The sequence below is a fragment of the Staurois parvus genome, unplaced genomic scaffold (assembly GCF_062004578.1).
Source record: "Staurois parvus isolate SC_StPar_1 unplaced genomic scaffold, SC_StPar_1.0 ptg000723l, whole genome shotgun sequence".
Classification (NCBI taxonomy): domain Eukaryota; kingdom Metazoa; phylum Chordata; class Amphibia; order Anura; family Ranidae; genus Staurois; species Staurois parvus.
Window position 1 is genome coordinate 1,949,248 of NW_028318519.1, and position 17,590 is coordinate 1,966,837.

The 17,590-nt window shown below is 48.0% G+C and overlaps 1 protein-coding gene across 1 annotated transcript in view; it reads left to right on the plus strand.

Moving 5' to 3' along the window:
- Positions 1 to 12,612, plus strand: part of CHRNA2 (cholinergic receptor nicotinic alpha 2 subunit) — a 194,261-nt gene extending 181,649 nt beyond the window's left edge. The window contains exon 7 of the mRNA XM_089653872.1: positions 12,020 to 12,612. Coding sequence (XP_089509998.1) covers positions 12,020 to 12,145 — 126 coding nt within the window. The 3' untranslated portion in view covers positions 12,146 to 12,612. The remainder of the gene's footprint in view (positions 1 to 12,019) is intronic.
- The last annotated feature ends 4,978 nt before the right edge of the window (positions 12,613 to 17,590 follow it).

A 17,590-nucleotide genomic window follows, 5' to 3' on the forward strand; every position in this document is an offset into this window, starting at 1 on the left:
GATGCAATCCACAGGAATATGAATCCTAAAAAATTAGCACTTAAGCCCTTTCCAATTTTTTTGTGAACTTTCTTGGGGATAATAAAAGTTAGAAGGGAGGAAGGGTGCCAGGATGTGGCTATGTTAGCTGTGGGCATCGCCAATAGTCTCATGTTTGGCTACCACCAGTGGAATTGTAATTGGTAGTAGAAGGATCCCCACCACCAATAGGAAATGCTATGGTTATGAGTTTGCCATGAATTAAATTTGCCTGAAAATGCCTGTTCCCCTTTCAGCGCAACCCCCCAGCCCAACTCCTCCTCTCCATTGGCCTCTTGCTGCCACCTAGAGATTGAATCATTGAACAGGAACTTGCCTTGCTTGCTTCTTCTCCATTCCTTGGTGCCTGCCATTCCTATTGAATTGCATCATGTTCCCTTTTTTGTGGATTCACCTCTTCTACTGTTCCTCCATTGCCCTGTTTATTCCAGGATGACAAAGGGGATGGTGTCACTTATTTTTGCCTGCTCTTGACTTCTTTCTTGAAGGGAGCAAAACTGAGCAGGCAGGTCTAAGGTAACAACTGTGTTGGAAGGCAAACCCATGAGCCTCAGAACTCAACTGTGAAATTGGGGCATTCAAGATTTGTGCCATCAAACTGTGGTGCCATTGGCCAATTTTTTTACACACCCATACCTGAGTGTTGTATCTGTAGTTTGGAGTGCTGCTGCCATCTGTAAGCATCTAGCTGGCCTGTGCTCAGTTGGGAGGATTCCTGGAAAGGATAGCATGTCCCTATCCTGTTCTTACTCACCCAAAACCTTTCCCTACTGCTTTTCACTTTCCCTGACCATCAATGTAAAGTGTATTCTTCCCACTGACCACCAATTTAAGAAACATTCTTCCCATTGACCACCAATGTAAGGAACATACTTCCCACTGACCAACAATGTAGGGGCACTCTTTCCACTGACCATCAATATTAGGAGTATTCTTGACACTGACCACCATTGTAAAGGACATTCTTCTCACTGATCTCCAATGTAGGGGGCATTCTTCCCACAGACCACCAAGTTAAGAGACATTCTTCCTACTGACCAACAATGTAAGGAACAATCTTCCCACTGATCACCAATGTAAGGAACATTCTTCCCACTGATCACCAATGTAAGGAACATTCTTCACACTGATCACCAATGTAAGGAGCATTCTTCCCACTGATCACCAATGTAAGGGACATTCTTCCCACTGATCACCAATGTAAGGGACATTCTTCCCACTGATCACCAATGTAAGGAACATTCTTCACACTGATCACCAATGTAATGAGCATTCTTCCCACTGATCACCAATGTGAGGGACATTCTTCCTACTGACCACCAATGTAAGGAGCTGTGACGGAGCGTAGGCAGTACAGAACACACAAAGAATATGGTAAACACACACAGCTTTATTAAACTATGGAAGGCACTCACTCAGGGGAGGAAGGTAGCGTCCAGGTACCAAAAAGGGGAATAGAGAGGAGGAGCCTAAAATAATTGTAATCCGGCCCACGATAGGGCGCTTCGGGTAGCGATGGCCCAAGCACTCAGGGGGGCAGTCCAGGTAGCTATAATCCGGGCACACAATGGGGCAGTTCAGGCAAGGGTAATCCGAACACACAATAAGGACAGTTCAGGCAAGGGTAATCTGGGCATACAATAGGAGCAGTCCAGGGCACTCCGCAACATGCGGCTTCTAGGGACACTCACGGTAAGGGGCTTGTGGACACACAGCAGCAGGCGGCTTCTAGGGACACTCACGATAGCAGGCTCACGGGTCTTGGCTGTGGGGTCTGACCTCAGCACAGAGCTCTCTAGGGACAACAGCAGGCTCACGGGGACTCAGCGGGGTCTTGGCTGTGGGGTCTGATCTCAGCACAGCCCCCACACAGCTCTCTAGGGACAACAGCAGGCTCTCGGGGACTCAGTGGGATCTTGGCTGTGGGGTCTGACCTCAGCACAGCCCCCACACAGCTCTCTAGGGACAACACCGGGCTCACGGGGACTCAGTGGGGTCTTGGCTGTGGAGTCTGACCTCAGCACAGCCCTCACACAGCTCTTTAGGGACAACCGCAGGCTCACAGGGACTCAGCGGGATCTTGGCTGTGGAGTCTGACCTCAGCACAGCCCTCACACAGCTCTCTAGGGACAACAGCAGGCTCACGGACAGTCCAGGCAGGGAAACGTAAGGGGGGGAGAGTCCACGGACAGTCCAGGCCGGGGAAACAGGGGGTATGGACACTCACAGTTCTGGCAATGGTTCTTTCTGGCTCCCAGTGGCTGGCAACAGGCAATGACAACCCTCAGTACACAGCAGGTAATCCACACAGCAGGTAGTTCTGGCACACAGCAGCAATGGGTAATCCTGGCCCCAGAGTATTAGGCAGAGTATCGTGGGGCCCATAGCAGATATTTCTGGCACACAGCAGCAGCAGCAGCGGGTGATCCTGGGCCCGGTGTATTAGGCAGAGTACCAGCGGGTAATAGTCCTGACCCAGCGTAGTATGCAGAGCGGCAGCGGGTACTCCCGACCCAGAGTATTAGGCAGAGTGCCAGAGGGTAATAGTCCTGACCCAGCGTAGTATGCAGAGCGGCAGCGGGTACTACCGACCCGGAGGGACGTGCGGAGACACCTTGGCGGCCTACGCGGGGGATTCTTGGTGGGGGGGTCGAGAGGTGCTAACTGCACCACAGGGGGCGTTTCCTCCCGTCCTGCACAGCCCTTTGATGTAGGATGGCAGGACGCAGAATCTGCAAGGGAGGAGGGAGGGGTGACGAGATACGGCAGAGGGACAGCAGGCAAAGGGGGGTGGGGGAGGCACGGGCACTCCGTGACAGGAGCATTCTTCCCACTGATCACCAATGTGAGGGACATTCTTCCTGCTGACCACCAGTGTAAGGGGCAACCTGCCCACTGACCACCCATGTAATGGACAATCTTCCCACTAAGCCCTAATTAATTAATTTTAGCAAGGGTTCCCTGGGACCTTACAATTATTGTGGGGGTTCCTCTGGAGAAACAAAGTTTGAGAATGGCTGCTCTAGAAGCTGAAGAAGTGGTTTAGTAATCTACAAAACATCTTCCAAAACCAGTCCACTTGACAAGCCATGACCTGAAAATTTGAGTACTGTCATAGACATAATGAGGATATCATATTGCTCCTTACTGTGAAATGAACCACAGAAATTCTTGCATGCACATGCAGTTGAGATGCCGAGATCTAAAATCTGGTGACCCAGGGGTGTCTTTTTTTTTTAAAACATACTTTTACAATAAATTCAATACATTATTTTTCCAAACCTGAACCTGCCACCCTCGGGCTCTGGCAGCTCACCTAGGGCTAGAAATTACTCTGCATCTGGGTGGTCTCCAGAATCAGTTGCCCTGTGACAGATGACCCTATACGATTAAAGTGGTAAGGATGAGTCCTAAGCAGGGGCGGAATGACAACTCATGGGGCCCCTGGGCAATAGGGGATCATGGGGCCCCTGTGTCCTTGCCCAAACTCAAAAAAGCCTATGAAAAAGGTACCAGGGGCATCTCATGGGGCCCTCTAATGACCCCGGGCCCTCGGGCAGTTTCCAAATGGTCAGTCTGCCCCTGGTCCTAAGGTGGAAAAAAAACATACAATCCAAATTAGGTTAATGAAGCTGAGAATTCTAGGAAATCTCTGCTGGTATGAATACATGTCTACAGTACATTGTGCTATACCAGCTCGGGAAGAGGTGGAGCAGACCAGTCTTTTGGGTGAGATTTAAAGGCAGTGAATAAGTACATATTCAATTGAGGGTAAGTGCACATGAATCATCCGCGGCACAGAATATGTGACTCAAGGCTAGGTTTTCAATGAAATCCTCTTTAAAGCAGCTTTTAAACTGATGAAGACGATACAATACAATCAATTGTTCACCCTACTGCTGAAATGAATGCAATTCCCACCTTCAGTGTTCTACATTGCCAAGAAGAACCCAGTGTATGTTTAGGCAAAAAAAAAAAAGTTTTGGGTTTTGCTTGAATGGTAACACAGCATGCAGAAAGAATGAGCCTTTACCAGCATCATATCCCACACAGCACACTGGAGATCATCACTACCTCTCACCTTCCTCCTGGGTGTGCTTGGTTTCTTGGGGTGGCCCATCTCATTGTCTACCTTCCCAATGGACATGTTCCCTTTTAGGTATAGATTCTTACCACTTTGTATGTTTGTTGTACTCTGCCCATACACGTTGATGGTCTTTAGCTGAGCAAACTGAGTCCTTATATTCTACTGCAGTGTGCAAGTGTGATGGTCCCTTATTCATGGTGGCCCTGGAAAAAATCTAGAGTAGGGTTTGCCAAACTAAGGTCCACAGGACACATCCAGCCCATTACAAGATTTTCTTGCATCTAGTGGCCATAATGCGCTAGTTTTCTGGTTCAAGCTATTCTTCTAATGAAGAATATGTGACCTGGAGGAAAAATAGCCTAAATTAGGACAAATAGCTCTGCAATATTTTTTTCATAAATACAACCCAAAGTGCATTATTTTTTCCTGTCCTGGAACAATCATGAGCACCTAACTAACCCACTGTACATGACTGTTCCAGGTCAGTGACTTGTACTAGGGAGTCGGACCAGGTCCACAATGACAGCTTCAGAACCTCCACCTTTAAAATTAAAAAAATCAGGGGAAGTTCCCATAGTTTTATTGTGGTAAATTCCCCTTAGGCCAGTGGTCTCGAAACTGCAGCGCTTAGGCCAGATGTGGCACACCAATGATGGGGCACTATTCCTCCCACTGATACCAATGATGGGGCACTATTCCTCCCACTGATACCAATTATGGGGCACTATTCCTTCCACTGATACCAATGATGGGGCACTATTCCTCCCACTGACACCAATGATGGGGCACTATTCCTCCCACTGATACCAATGATGGGGCACTATTCCTCCCACTGACACCAATGATGGGGCACTATTCCTCCCACTGACACCAATGATGGGGCACTATTCCTTCCACTGACACCAATGATGGGGCACTATTCCTCCCACTGACACCAATGATGGGGCACTATTCCTCCCACTAATACCAATGATGGGGCACTATTCCTTCCACTGATACCAATGATGGGACACTATTCCTCACACTGATACCAATGATGGGGCACTATTCCTCCCACTGACACCAATGATGGGGCACTATTCCTCCCACTGACACCAATGATGGGGCACTATTCCTCCCACTGACACCAATGATGGGGCACTATTCCTCCCACTGACACCAATGATGGGGCACTATTTCTCCCACTGACACCAATGATGGGGCACTATTCCTCCCACTGATATTAATGATGGGGCACTATTCCTCCCCCTGATACCAATGATGGGGCACTATTCCTCTTACTGATACCAATGATGGGGCACTATTCCTCCCACTGATACCAATGATGGGGCACTACTCCTCCCACTGATACCAATGATGGGACACTATTCCTCCCCCTGATACCAATGATGGGGCACTATTCCTCCCACTGATACCAATGATGGGGCACTATTCCTCCCACTGATACCAATGATGGGGCACTATTCCTCCCACTGATACCAATGATGGGGCACTATTCCTCACACTGACACCAGTGATGGGGCACTATTCCTCCCATTGAAACCAATGATGGGGCACTATTCCTTCCACTGATACCAATGATGGGGCACTATTCCTTCCACTGATAGCAATGATGGGACACTATTCCTCCCACTGATACCAATGATGGGACACTATTCCTCCCACTGACATCAATGATGGGGCACTAATCCTCCCACTAATACCAATGATGGGGTACTATTCCTCCCACTGATACCAATGATGGGGCACTATTCCTTCCACTGATACCAATGGTGGGGCACTATTCCTCCCACTGATACCAATGATGGGGCACTATTCCTCTCACTGATACCAATGATGAGGCACTATTCCTTCCACTGATACCAATGATGGGGCACTATTCCTTCCACTGATACCAATGGTGGGGCACTATTCCTTCCACTGATACCAATGATGGGGCACTATTCCTCTCACTGATACCAATGATGAGGCACTATTCCTCCCACTGATACCAATGATGGGACACTATTCCTCCCCCTGATACCAATGATGGGGCACTATTCCTCCCACTGATACCAATGATGGGGCACTATTCCTCCCACTGATACCAATGATGGGGCACTATTCCTCCCACTGACACCAGTGATGGGGCACTATTCCTCCCATTGAAACCAATGATGGGGCACTATTCCTTCCACTGATACCAATGATGGGGCACTATTCCTTCCACTGATAGCAATGATGGGACACTATTCCTCCCACTGATACCAATGATGGGACACTATTCCTCCCACTGACATCAATGATGGGGCACTAATCCTCCCACTAATACCAATGATGGGGTACTATTCCTCCCACTGATACCAATGATGGGGCACTATTCCTTCCACTGATACCAATGGTGGGGCACTATTCCTCCCACTGATACCAATGATGGGGAACTATTCCTCTCACTGATACCAATGATGAGGCACTATTCCTTCCACTGATACCAATGATGGGGCACTATTCCTTCCACTGATACCAATGGTGGGGCACTATTCCTCCCACTGATACCAATGATGGGGCACTATTCCTCTCACTGATACCAATGATGGGGCACTATTCCTCCCACTGATACCAATGATGGGACACTATTCCTCCCACTGATACCAATGATGGGGCACTATTCCTCTCACTGATACCAATGATGGGGCACTATTCCTCCCACTGATACCAATGATGGGACACTATTCCTCCCCCTGATACCAATGATGGGGCACTATTCCTCCCACTGATACCAATGATGGGGCACTATTCCTCCCACTGATACCAATGATGGGGCACTATTCCTCCCACTGATACCAATGATGGGGCACTATTCCTCCCACTGACACCAGTGATGGGGCACTATTCCTCCCATTGAAACCAATGATGGGGCACTATTCCTTCCACTGATACCAATGATGGGGCACTATTCCTTCCACTGATAGCAATGATGGGACACTATTCCTCCCACTGATACCAATGATGGGACACTATTCCTCCCACTGACATCAATGATGGGGCACTAATCCTCCCACTAATACCAATGATGGGGTACTATTCCTCCCACTGATACCAATGATGGGGCACTATTCCTTCCACTGATACCAATGGTGGGGCACTATTCCTCCCACTGATACCAATGATGGGGCACTATTCCTCTCACTGATACCAATGATGAGGCACTATTCCTTCCACTGATACCAATGATGGGGCACTATTCCTTCCACTGATACCAATGGTGGGGCACTATTCCTTCCACTGATACCAATGGTGGGGCACTATTCCTCCCACTGATACCAATGATGGGGCACTATTCCTCCCACTGATACCAATGATGGGACACTATTCCTCCCCCTGATACCAATGATGGGGCACTATTCCTCCCACTGATACCAATGATGGGGCACTATTCCTCCCACTGATACCAATGATGGGGCACTATTCCTCCCACTGACACCAGTGATGGGGCACTATTCCTCCCATTGAAACCAATGATGGGGCACTATTCCTTCCACTGATAGCAATGATGGGACACTATTCCTCCCACTGATACCAATGATGGGACACTATTCCTCCCACTGACATCAATGATGGGGCACTAATCCTCCCACTAATACCAATGATGGGGTACTATTCCTCCCACTGATACCAATGATGGGGCACTATTCCTTCCACTGATACCAATGGTGGGGCACTATTCCTCCCACTGATACCAATGATGGGGCACTATTCCTCTCACTGATACCAATGATGAGGCACTATTCCTTCCACTGATACCAATGATGGGGCACTATTCCTTCCACTGATACCAATGGTGGGGCACTATTCCTCCCACTGATACCAATGATGGGGCACTATTCCTCCCACTGATACCAATGATGGGGCACTATTCCTCTCACTGATACCAATGATGGGGCACTATTCCTCCCACTGATACCAATGATGGGGCACTATTCCTCCCACTGATACCAATGATGGGGCACTATTCCTCTCACTGATACCAATGATGGGGCACTATTCCTTCCACTGATACCAATGATGGGGCACTATTCCTCCCACTGACACCAATGATGGGGCACTATTCCTCCCACTGATACCAATGATGGGACACTATTCCTCGCACTGATACCAATGATGGGGCACTATTCCTCCCACTGATACCAATGATGGGGCACTATTCCTCCCACTGACACCAATGATGGGGCACTATTCCTTCCACTGATACCAATGATGGGGCACTATTCCTCCCACTGATACCAATGATGGGGCACTATTCCTCTCACTGATACCAATGATGGGGCACTATTCCTTCCACTGATACCAATGATGGGGCACTATTCCTCCCACTGACACCAATGATGGGGCACTATTCCTCCCACTGATACCAATGATGGGACACTATTCCTCGCACTGATACCAATGATGGGGCACTATTCCTCCCACTGATACCAATGATGGGGCACTATTCCTCCCACTGACACCAATGATGGGGCACTATTCCTTCCACTGATACCAATGATGGGGCACTATTCCTCCCACTGATACCAATGATGGGGCACTATTCCTCCCACTGATACCAATGATGAGGCACTATTCCTTCCACTGATACCAATGATGGGACACTATTCCTCACACTGATACCAATGATGGGGCACTATTCCTCCCACTGACACCAATGATGGGGCACTATTCCTCCCACTGACACCAATGATGGGGCACTATTCCTCCCACTGACACCAATGATGGGGCACTATTCCTCCCACTGATACCAATGATGGGGCACTATTCCTCCCACTGATACCAATGATGGGGCACTATTCCTCCCACTGATACCAATGATGGGGCACTATTCCTCCCACTGATACCAATGATGGGGCACTATTCCTCCCCCTGATACCAATGATGGGGCACTATTCCTCCCACTGATACCAATGATGGGGCACTATTCCTCCCACTGATACCAATGATGGGGCACTACTCCTCCCACTGATATCAATGATGGGACACTATTCCTCCCTCTGATACCAATGATGGGGCACTATTCCTCCCACTGATACCAATGATGGGGCACTATTCCTCCCACTGATACCAATGATGGGGCACTATTCCTCCCACTGATACCAATGGTGGGGCACTATTCCTCCCACTGATACCAATGATGGGGCACTATTCCTCTCACTGATACCAGTGATGGGGCACTATTCCTCCCATTGAAACCAATGATGGGGCACTATTCCTTCCACTGATACCAATGATGGGGCACTATTCCTTCCACTGATAGCAATGATGGGACACTATTCCTCCCACTGATACCAATGATGGGACACTATTCCTCCCACTGACATCAATGATGGGGCACTAATCCTCCCACTAATACCAATGATGTGGTACTATTCCTCCCACTGATACCAATGGTGGGGCACTATTCCTCCCACTGATACCAATGATGGGGCACTATTCCTCTCACTGATACCAGTGATGGGGCACTATTCCTCCCATTGAAACCAATGATGGGGCACTATTCCTTCCACTGATACCAATGGTGGGGCACTATTCCTTCCACTGATACCAATGGTGGGGCACTATTCCTCCCACTGATACCAATGATGGGGCACTATTCCTCCCACTGATACCAATGATGGGACACTATTCCTTCCCCTGATACCAATGATGGGGCACTATTCCTCCCACTGATACCAATGATGGGGCACTATTCCTCCCACTGATACCAATGATGGGGCACTATTCCTCCCACTGACACCAGTGATGGGGCACTATTCCTCCCATTGAAACCAATGATGGGGCACTATTCCTTCCACTGATACCAATGATGGGGCACTATTCCTTCCACTGATAGCAATGATGGGACACTATTCCTCCCACTAATACCAATGATGGGACACTATTCCTCCCACTGACATCAATGATGGGGCACTAATGCTCCCACTAATACCAATGATGGGGTACTATTCCTCCCACTGATACCAATGATGGGGCACTATTCCTTCCACTGATACCAATGGTGGGGCACTATTCCTCCCACTGATACCAATGATGGGGCACTATTCCTCTCACTGATACCAATGATGAGGCACTATTCCTTCCACTGATACCAATGATGGGGCACTATTCCTTCCACTGATACCAATGGTGGGGAACTATTCCTCCCACTGATACCAATGATGGGGCACTATTCCTCTCACTGATACCAATGATGGGGCACTATTCCTCCCACTGATACCAATGATGGGACACTATTCCTCCCACTGATACCAATGATGGGGCACTATTCCTCTCACTGATACCAATGATGAGGCACTATTCCTTCCACTGATACCAATGATGGGGCACTATTCCTCCCACTGATACCAATGATGGGACACTATTCCTCCCACTGACATCAATGATGGGGCACTATTCCTCCCACTAATACCAATGGTGGGGCACTATTCCTTCGACTGATAGCAATGATGGGACACTATTCCTCCCACTGATACCAATGATGGGACACTATTCCTCCCACTGACATCAATGATGGGGCACTATTCCTCCCACTGATACCAATGATGGGGCACTATTCCTTCCACTGATACCAATGGTGGGGCACTATTCCTCCCACTGATACCAATGATGGGGCACTATTCCTCTCACTGATACCAATGATGAGGCACTATTCCTTCCACTGATACCAATGATGGGGCACTATTCCTCCCACTGATACCACTGATGGGACACTATTCCTCCCACTGATACCAATGATGGGGCACTATTCCTCCCACTGACACCAATGATGGGGCACTATTCCTCCCACTGATACCAATGATGGGACACTATTCCTTCCACTGATACCAATGATGGGGCACTTTTCCTCCCACTGATACCAATGATGGTGCACTATTTCTCCCACTAATACCAGTGATGGTTCACTATTCCTCCCACTGATACCAATGATGGGGCACTATTCCTCCCACTGATACCAATGATGGGGCACTATTCCTCCCACTGACACCAATGATGGTGCACTATTTCTCCCACTAATACCAATGATGGGACACTATTCCTTCCACTGACACCAATGATGGAGCACTATTTCTCTTACTAATACCAGTGATGGGGCACTATTCCTCCCACTGATACCAATGATGGGGCACTATTCCTTCCACTGACACCAATGATGGGGCACTATTCTTTCCACTGACACCAATGATGGGGCACTATTCCTCCCACTGACACCAATTATGGGGCACTATTCCTCCCACTGATACCAATGATGGGGCACTATTCCTCCCACTGCTACCAATGATGGGGCACTATTTCTCCCACTGATACCAATGATGGGGCACTATTCCTCCCACTGACACCAATGATGGGGCACTATTCCTCCCACTGATACCAATGATGGGGCACTATTCCTCCCACTGATACCAATGATGGGGCACTATTCCTCCCACCGATACCAATGATGGGGCACTATTCCTCCCACTGATACCAATAATGGGGCACTATTCCTCCCACTGATACCAATGATGGGGCACTATTCCTCCCACTGATACCAATGATAGGACACTATTCCTCCCACTAATACCAATGATGGGGTACTATTCCTCCCACTGACACCAATGATGGAGTACTATTTTTCCTCCTTTTGACCAGAGGTGCTATGCAGTTTTTTTACTCCCACTGACCTCTAAGCCTTGGCAATGTCTACTCCCACTGATGTTGGAGACATTTTCTACTCACAATAGCCACAGTCTGGTGGCCCCTAGAGTCTGAAGGACAGTAAAATGGCCTAGAAAGTTTGGAGACCCCCGCCTGTAAATTTTTCACATTTTGTATCTATTTTTTAAAAGATTACCTTTCATTTACGTCTATCTCTTTTTTCCCTAGGTAAAAGAAGACTGGAAATACGTGGCAATGGTCATAGACCGGATATTCCTGTGGATGTTCATCATCGTCTGTTTGTTAGGAACAGTGGGATTATTTCTGCCCCCTTTCTTGGCTGGGATGATCTAGGATTTTATGACAATTGCTCGGCCCCATTTTCTTGTAGAGATTTGCTCATTCCCTGCCTGTAGCAAGAGCTGATGTCGGGGAGGACAACGCAGCCCAAATCTCAGGCTCCTCGGACTCAACGGCTTTGAAAAGCATGCATCACTGACTCTGCCCCTGAGGAACAATGGGATGGTCACCCCCAAGGCAATTTGCTCATGAATAAAACAAATGAATGAGATTAGTTAATTTGGCTCCTCCATTTTTCTTTTTTTGCAAAATTTCAACCACACCAAAAAAAAAAAAAATGGGGAGCATATCGGGGTACATATTGGGGAGGAATTGAGGGGCTGATGTGCCTTGGCTTTAACTACAACATTACTGTCAGTGTGAGATCTGTTAGCCAGCATGTTTGGGTGCTGACGGTTTTAGGGCAAGGAATTTTTTTGCAACTTAGCAAAGAATATTAAACTTAATATTTGGCCTCAAAATGTCTTTCGCAATGCTGACTGGTGGAGTGAATGTTTAATAGTCCTGTCTAAGCTCATCATATTGGTGCTGAGCTGGCTTAGCGATTTAATGTCTCCATCCATCTGCATGTGGAACTTTCCCATTAGGAACCAACACCTGTCCATGACCATAATGGGCAACAACAGTTACAAATATTATTCTATCTGAAATGTGCTTTACAAATGTAGAATTACTCATACCTCATTACAGTTCCAATTCCAGAAGTTTGCAAACCCTGAAAGTGGTAAAGGCTTCAATAGTGCTCATTATGGTTGGTGCTAGGATGGGTTACAGAAGGTGTAAATCTTAACTGGATAACACTTGAGGGGGTCTATTTAGAAAAGAAGCATTCCTGCAAGCAGAATGAAATTTCACCATTTGGTTTCCCCTGTATCAACATCGCCATCTAATGGCCAAATATGATATTGTTTTCTGAAATACCGCAATAGGAAATATCCCACATTTGGCCACTAGATGATACAGGAGTTAATCTATTTGAAACCTACGGTGAAATTTCATTTAGTTCACCGAAGAACTGCACATACAAAAAACAATCTTTGATGCTTAAAACTGAATTTTAGATATGGATTTTATTGTGCTGTCACATAAGGCCAGTTTGGACCAATGTAACCCAGAGGGTCGCTTTCAAAGATTGCAACCACAGCTGCCAGAAGAATTGTTCGGGATACAAAGAAAAACCCACAGGTAACCTCAAGAGAAACACAGGCTGCTCTGGAAACAGATGGTGTGGTTGTTTTAAAGGAGCACAATACGATAATACTTGAACAAAAATGAGCTGCATGGTCGAGTTGTCAGAAAGAAGCCTTTACTGTGCCAATGCCACAAAAAAAGCCTGCTGAGGTATGTCAAGGTGATGTTGGGTATATTGTATATGGGCTTTTTTTGTGGCAAAAACTGCTTTTCCTGGTCCCCTAGACCTAAACTAGAGTTTAACCCTTGCAGTGCGGCAGTGATGTATTTCGTTTTTTTGCTACCCTAGGCAACACAGAAATCAGACCCTCCCCCCACTTGGAGGAGAGAGTCTGACACCAACCAACACCAGTGGCCAACAACGCCCGTGCCCCCCACCCGAGAGAGCCTTCCACTAACACCAAACCCCCCCCTCCCCCCGGAAACAGAGAGACACTCACCTTAACAGCTCCAGACATCCCCAGGAACGAGAGTCGGGCTCTGCATACACCATCAAGTAGCCCGCAGTCTCTTTCAGATCCCTCCTGGTTCCCATGCCACATATGTCCCTTCTTGCTGGGGAGGGTTCTGCCCCCCTGCAAAATGCCGCGCTAGGCAAATGCCTTGTTTGCCTTGTGGTAAATATGCCCCTGCAGTGCGGGGTAGTTCCACTTTTTACTTCCCCAGATTTCAGCTTTAGGGCCAGTTCACACTACAAAAATTCACTGTACTAATTTGTAGGAAAGAAGGCTTTACTGTGCCAATGCCACAAAAAAAAAAAAAAAAAGCCAGGCGGGATTTATCAAGGTGTTGTCAGGCATATTATAACCGGGCTTTTTTTGTTTGTTTACCCAAAGGAATACAAAATACAGACCAATATCCAATACAGAGGTCTTACATTTTCTATCCATATGACAAAAATCTATTGACATAAAAATGAACGCAAGGCCAAGAAGAAAAACAAAAAAACCTAAGTTGGAAGAACAAAGAACTCGAAATAGAAACAAGAACTCAAAGCCAAATAATGTAATGACTGTGTGACAAGAATATATTATAAAAATTTTGACTACTTATCAACAAATCTCGGTAAATGTATATTAAATATGATAAGAGATTGGGCTGATAACCATAAATTCAAAGTAGTTGGTCGCGGATAAGATTCCAGGGGTCCCATCTAGCATCAAAAGCTCGATAGTGTCATTCAAAGTATGGAAGACACATTCCATTATCATGATGGAATCAATTCTCGCCAGAATTTGAGAAAATGGAACCACCGGAGATCTCCAGTTAGCAGCTATGGACCCACACACAGGCTACAGAAAAGGTGTGAATCAACCTTTGTATAGTGGGTGGGGTTCCCACAATAGTGGCAAATAACAAACCATTAGAGAGATTCAAATGTATAGGGTGACCTACGATTTCAGAGGACATTTCCTGAATATGTTCCCACGTAACCAGGCTTTTTTTGTGGCATTGGCACAGTAAAGGCTTCTTTCTGGCAACTCGGCCATGCAGCACATTTTTGTCATATTGCGCTCCTTTAAAACAACCAAACTTTCTTTTTCCAAAGCAGCCTGTATTTTACCCATACATCGGGTTACCTGTGGGTTTTTCTTTGTATCCCGAACAATTCTTCCGACAGTTGGGGCTGCAATCTTTCTTGGTCTACCTGACCTTGGCTTGGTATCAAGAGATCCCACAATTTTCTACTTCCTAATAAGTGATTGGGGCGGCACAGTGGCTTAGTGGTTAGCACATCTGCTTTGCAGTAAATGGGTCATGGGTTCGATTCCTGACCATGGCACCTCCTGCATAGAGTTTGCATGTTCTCCCTGTGCTTGCGTGGGTTTCCTCTGGGTACTCTGGTTTCCTCCTACATTCCAAAGACATGCTGGTAGGTTAATTGGCTCCTGTCTAAATTGTCCTAGTTTCATCCCTGGCCATGCAGAATCTCCTGTGTGGTAGGGGTTGGGGAAAGACCTACCCTGTAAAAATAATTGCTAAGAGAATTCATGGAAAAAGTTGCTTACGAGTGGCGGTCCAAGGGTCGATACAACTGATTGGATAGAATAAGTGATTGAACAGTGCTGTCTGGTGTATTCAAGGCTTTTCTGAAGGATATCTTTATAAAATTCCATTATCTTGTTACGCAGGTCTTTTGACAGTTCTTTTCTGCTCCCCATGGCTCAGTATCTAGCCTGCTCACTGCATCCACGTGAGAGCTAACAAACTCACCTACTATTTATACACAGACACTAATTGCAATTTAAATAGCTACAGATGTGGGAAATGAACCTTTAATTGCCCTTTTAACCCTTGTGTGTCTGTACCAAGGCCAAACATTCCAGGGGATGGAAACTTATGATCAGGTCCATTTGGGTGATTTCATTAGGATTTAAAAAGGAGCCAAACAACTATGTGATAATAAATGGATTCATATCATCACTATCCTTAAATAAAAGACAGTTTTTTGGCATGATCAGTCATATTTTCAATATCAATGCCAAAATTTCTTGATTTCTGCCAGGGGATGCGAACTTTTGAGCACAACTCTATGCTCCCTTCCCCTTCTCGAATCTCCTCCTAGCACAAGTCCTGGGTGCACAGCACTAGCAACACTGCTGACCCCCAGAACAGGACTTTGTAGGGTATGCTTACCTTGTCTCTGATCAACTTGTAGACAGTCTTTGGCTTTCAGAAGTTGAGCTTAACTTCATGTGGCCCCTGCCCTTTGATGAAGGCCAGGGGCTACAAGTAATACCAGGGAGTATGCACTTGTCACTTGCAGTATAGTTGACAATGTCATGATGCTGATGTCACTACTCCTGTCAGCCCGTAGGTGCAGACGCTTACTGCGACCCCCCCCCCCTTGTGTGAGACCACTGTACCATTGCCCATGGGGCACCTCTCCACCACCTGTAGATGCAGACGTTCACTGCAACCCCCTGTGAGACCACTGCACCACTGTCCATGGCACCTCTCCACCACCTGTAGGTGCAGACGCTCACTGCGAACCCCCCATGTGGAACCACTGTACCATTGCCCATGGGACACCTCTCCACCACCTGTAGGTGCAGACGTTCACTGCAACCCCCTGTGAGACCACTGCACCACTGTCCATGGCACCTCTCCACCACCTGTAGGTGCAGACGCTCACTGCGACCCCCCCATGTGGGACCACTGTACCATTGCCCATGGGGCACCTCTCCACCACCTGTGGGTGCATACGTTCACTGCAACCCACCTGTGAGACCACTGCACCACTGCCCATGGGGCACCTCTCCACCACCTGTAGGTGCAGACGTTCACTGCAACCCCCCTGGGAGACCACTGCACCACTGCCCATGGCACCTCTCCACCACCTGTAGGTGCAAATGCTCACTGCGACCCCCCAAGTGAGACCACTGCACCACTGCCCATGGGGCACCTCTCCACCACCTGTAGATGCAGACGTTCACTGCAACCCCCCTGTGAGACCACTGCACCACTGCCCATGGGGCACCTCTCCACCACCTGTAGGTGCAAATGCTCACTGCGACCCCCCAAGTGAGACCACTGCACCACTGCCCATGGGGCACCTCTCCACCACCTGTAGGTGCAGACGCTCACTGCGACCCCCCTGTGAGACCACTGCACCACTGCCCATGGGGCACCTCTCCACCACCTGTAGGTGCAGACGCTCACTGCAACCCTCAAGTGAGACCACTGCACCACTGCCCATGGGGCACCTCTCCACCACCTGTAGGTGCAGACCCTCACTGCGACACCCCCGTGAGACCACTGCCCATGGGGCACCTCTCCACCACCTGTAGATGCAGACCCTCACTGCGACACCCCCGTGAGACCACTGCACCACTGCCCATGGGGCACCTCTCCACCACCTGTAGGTGCAGACGCTCACTGCGACACCGCTGTGAGACCACTGCACCACTGCCCATGGGGCACCTCTCCACCACCTGTAGATGCAGACGCTCACTGCGACCCCCCTGTGAGACTACTGCACCACTGCCCATGGGGCACCTCTCCACCACCTGTAGGTGCAGATGCTCACTATGAAAGCCCCCCTTACATCAGGGTCACCATCAGTGGAGAGCAGCTGATCTGGATCCTCAGTCTGCAGGCTGATCCTGTAGGGAGACCCCTGTTGTAGATTACTGACTAATGCCTTCTGACTTACTGACCCTAATGAATATAGTGATAAAGAATACTGACAGATTGCCACCTTCTTGAGGTTAGTGATGCTCTTTTATTGTCCAATTAGCAGAGTGG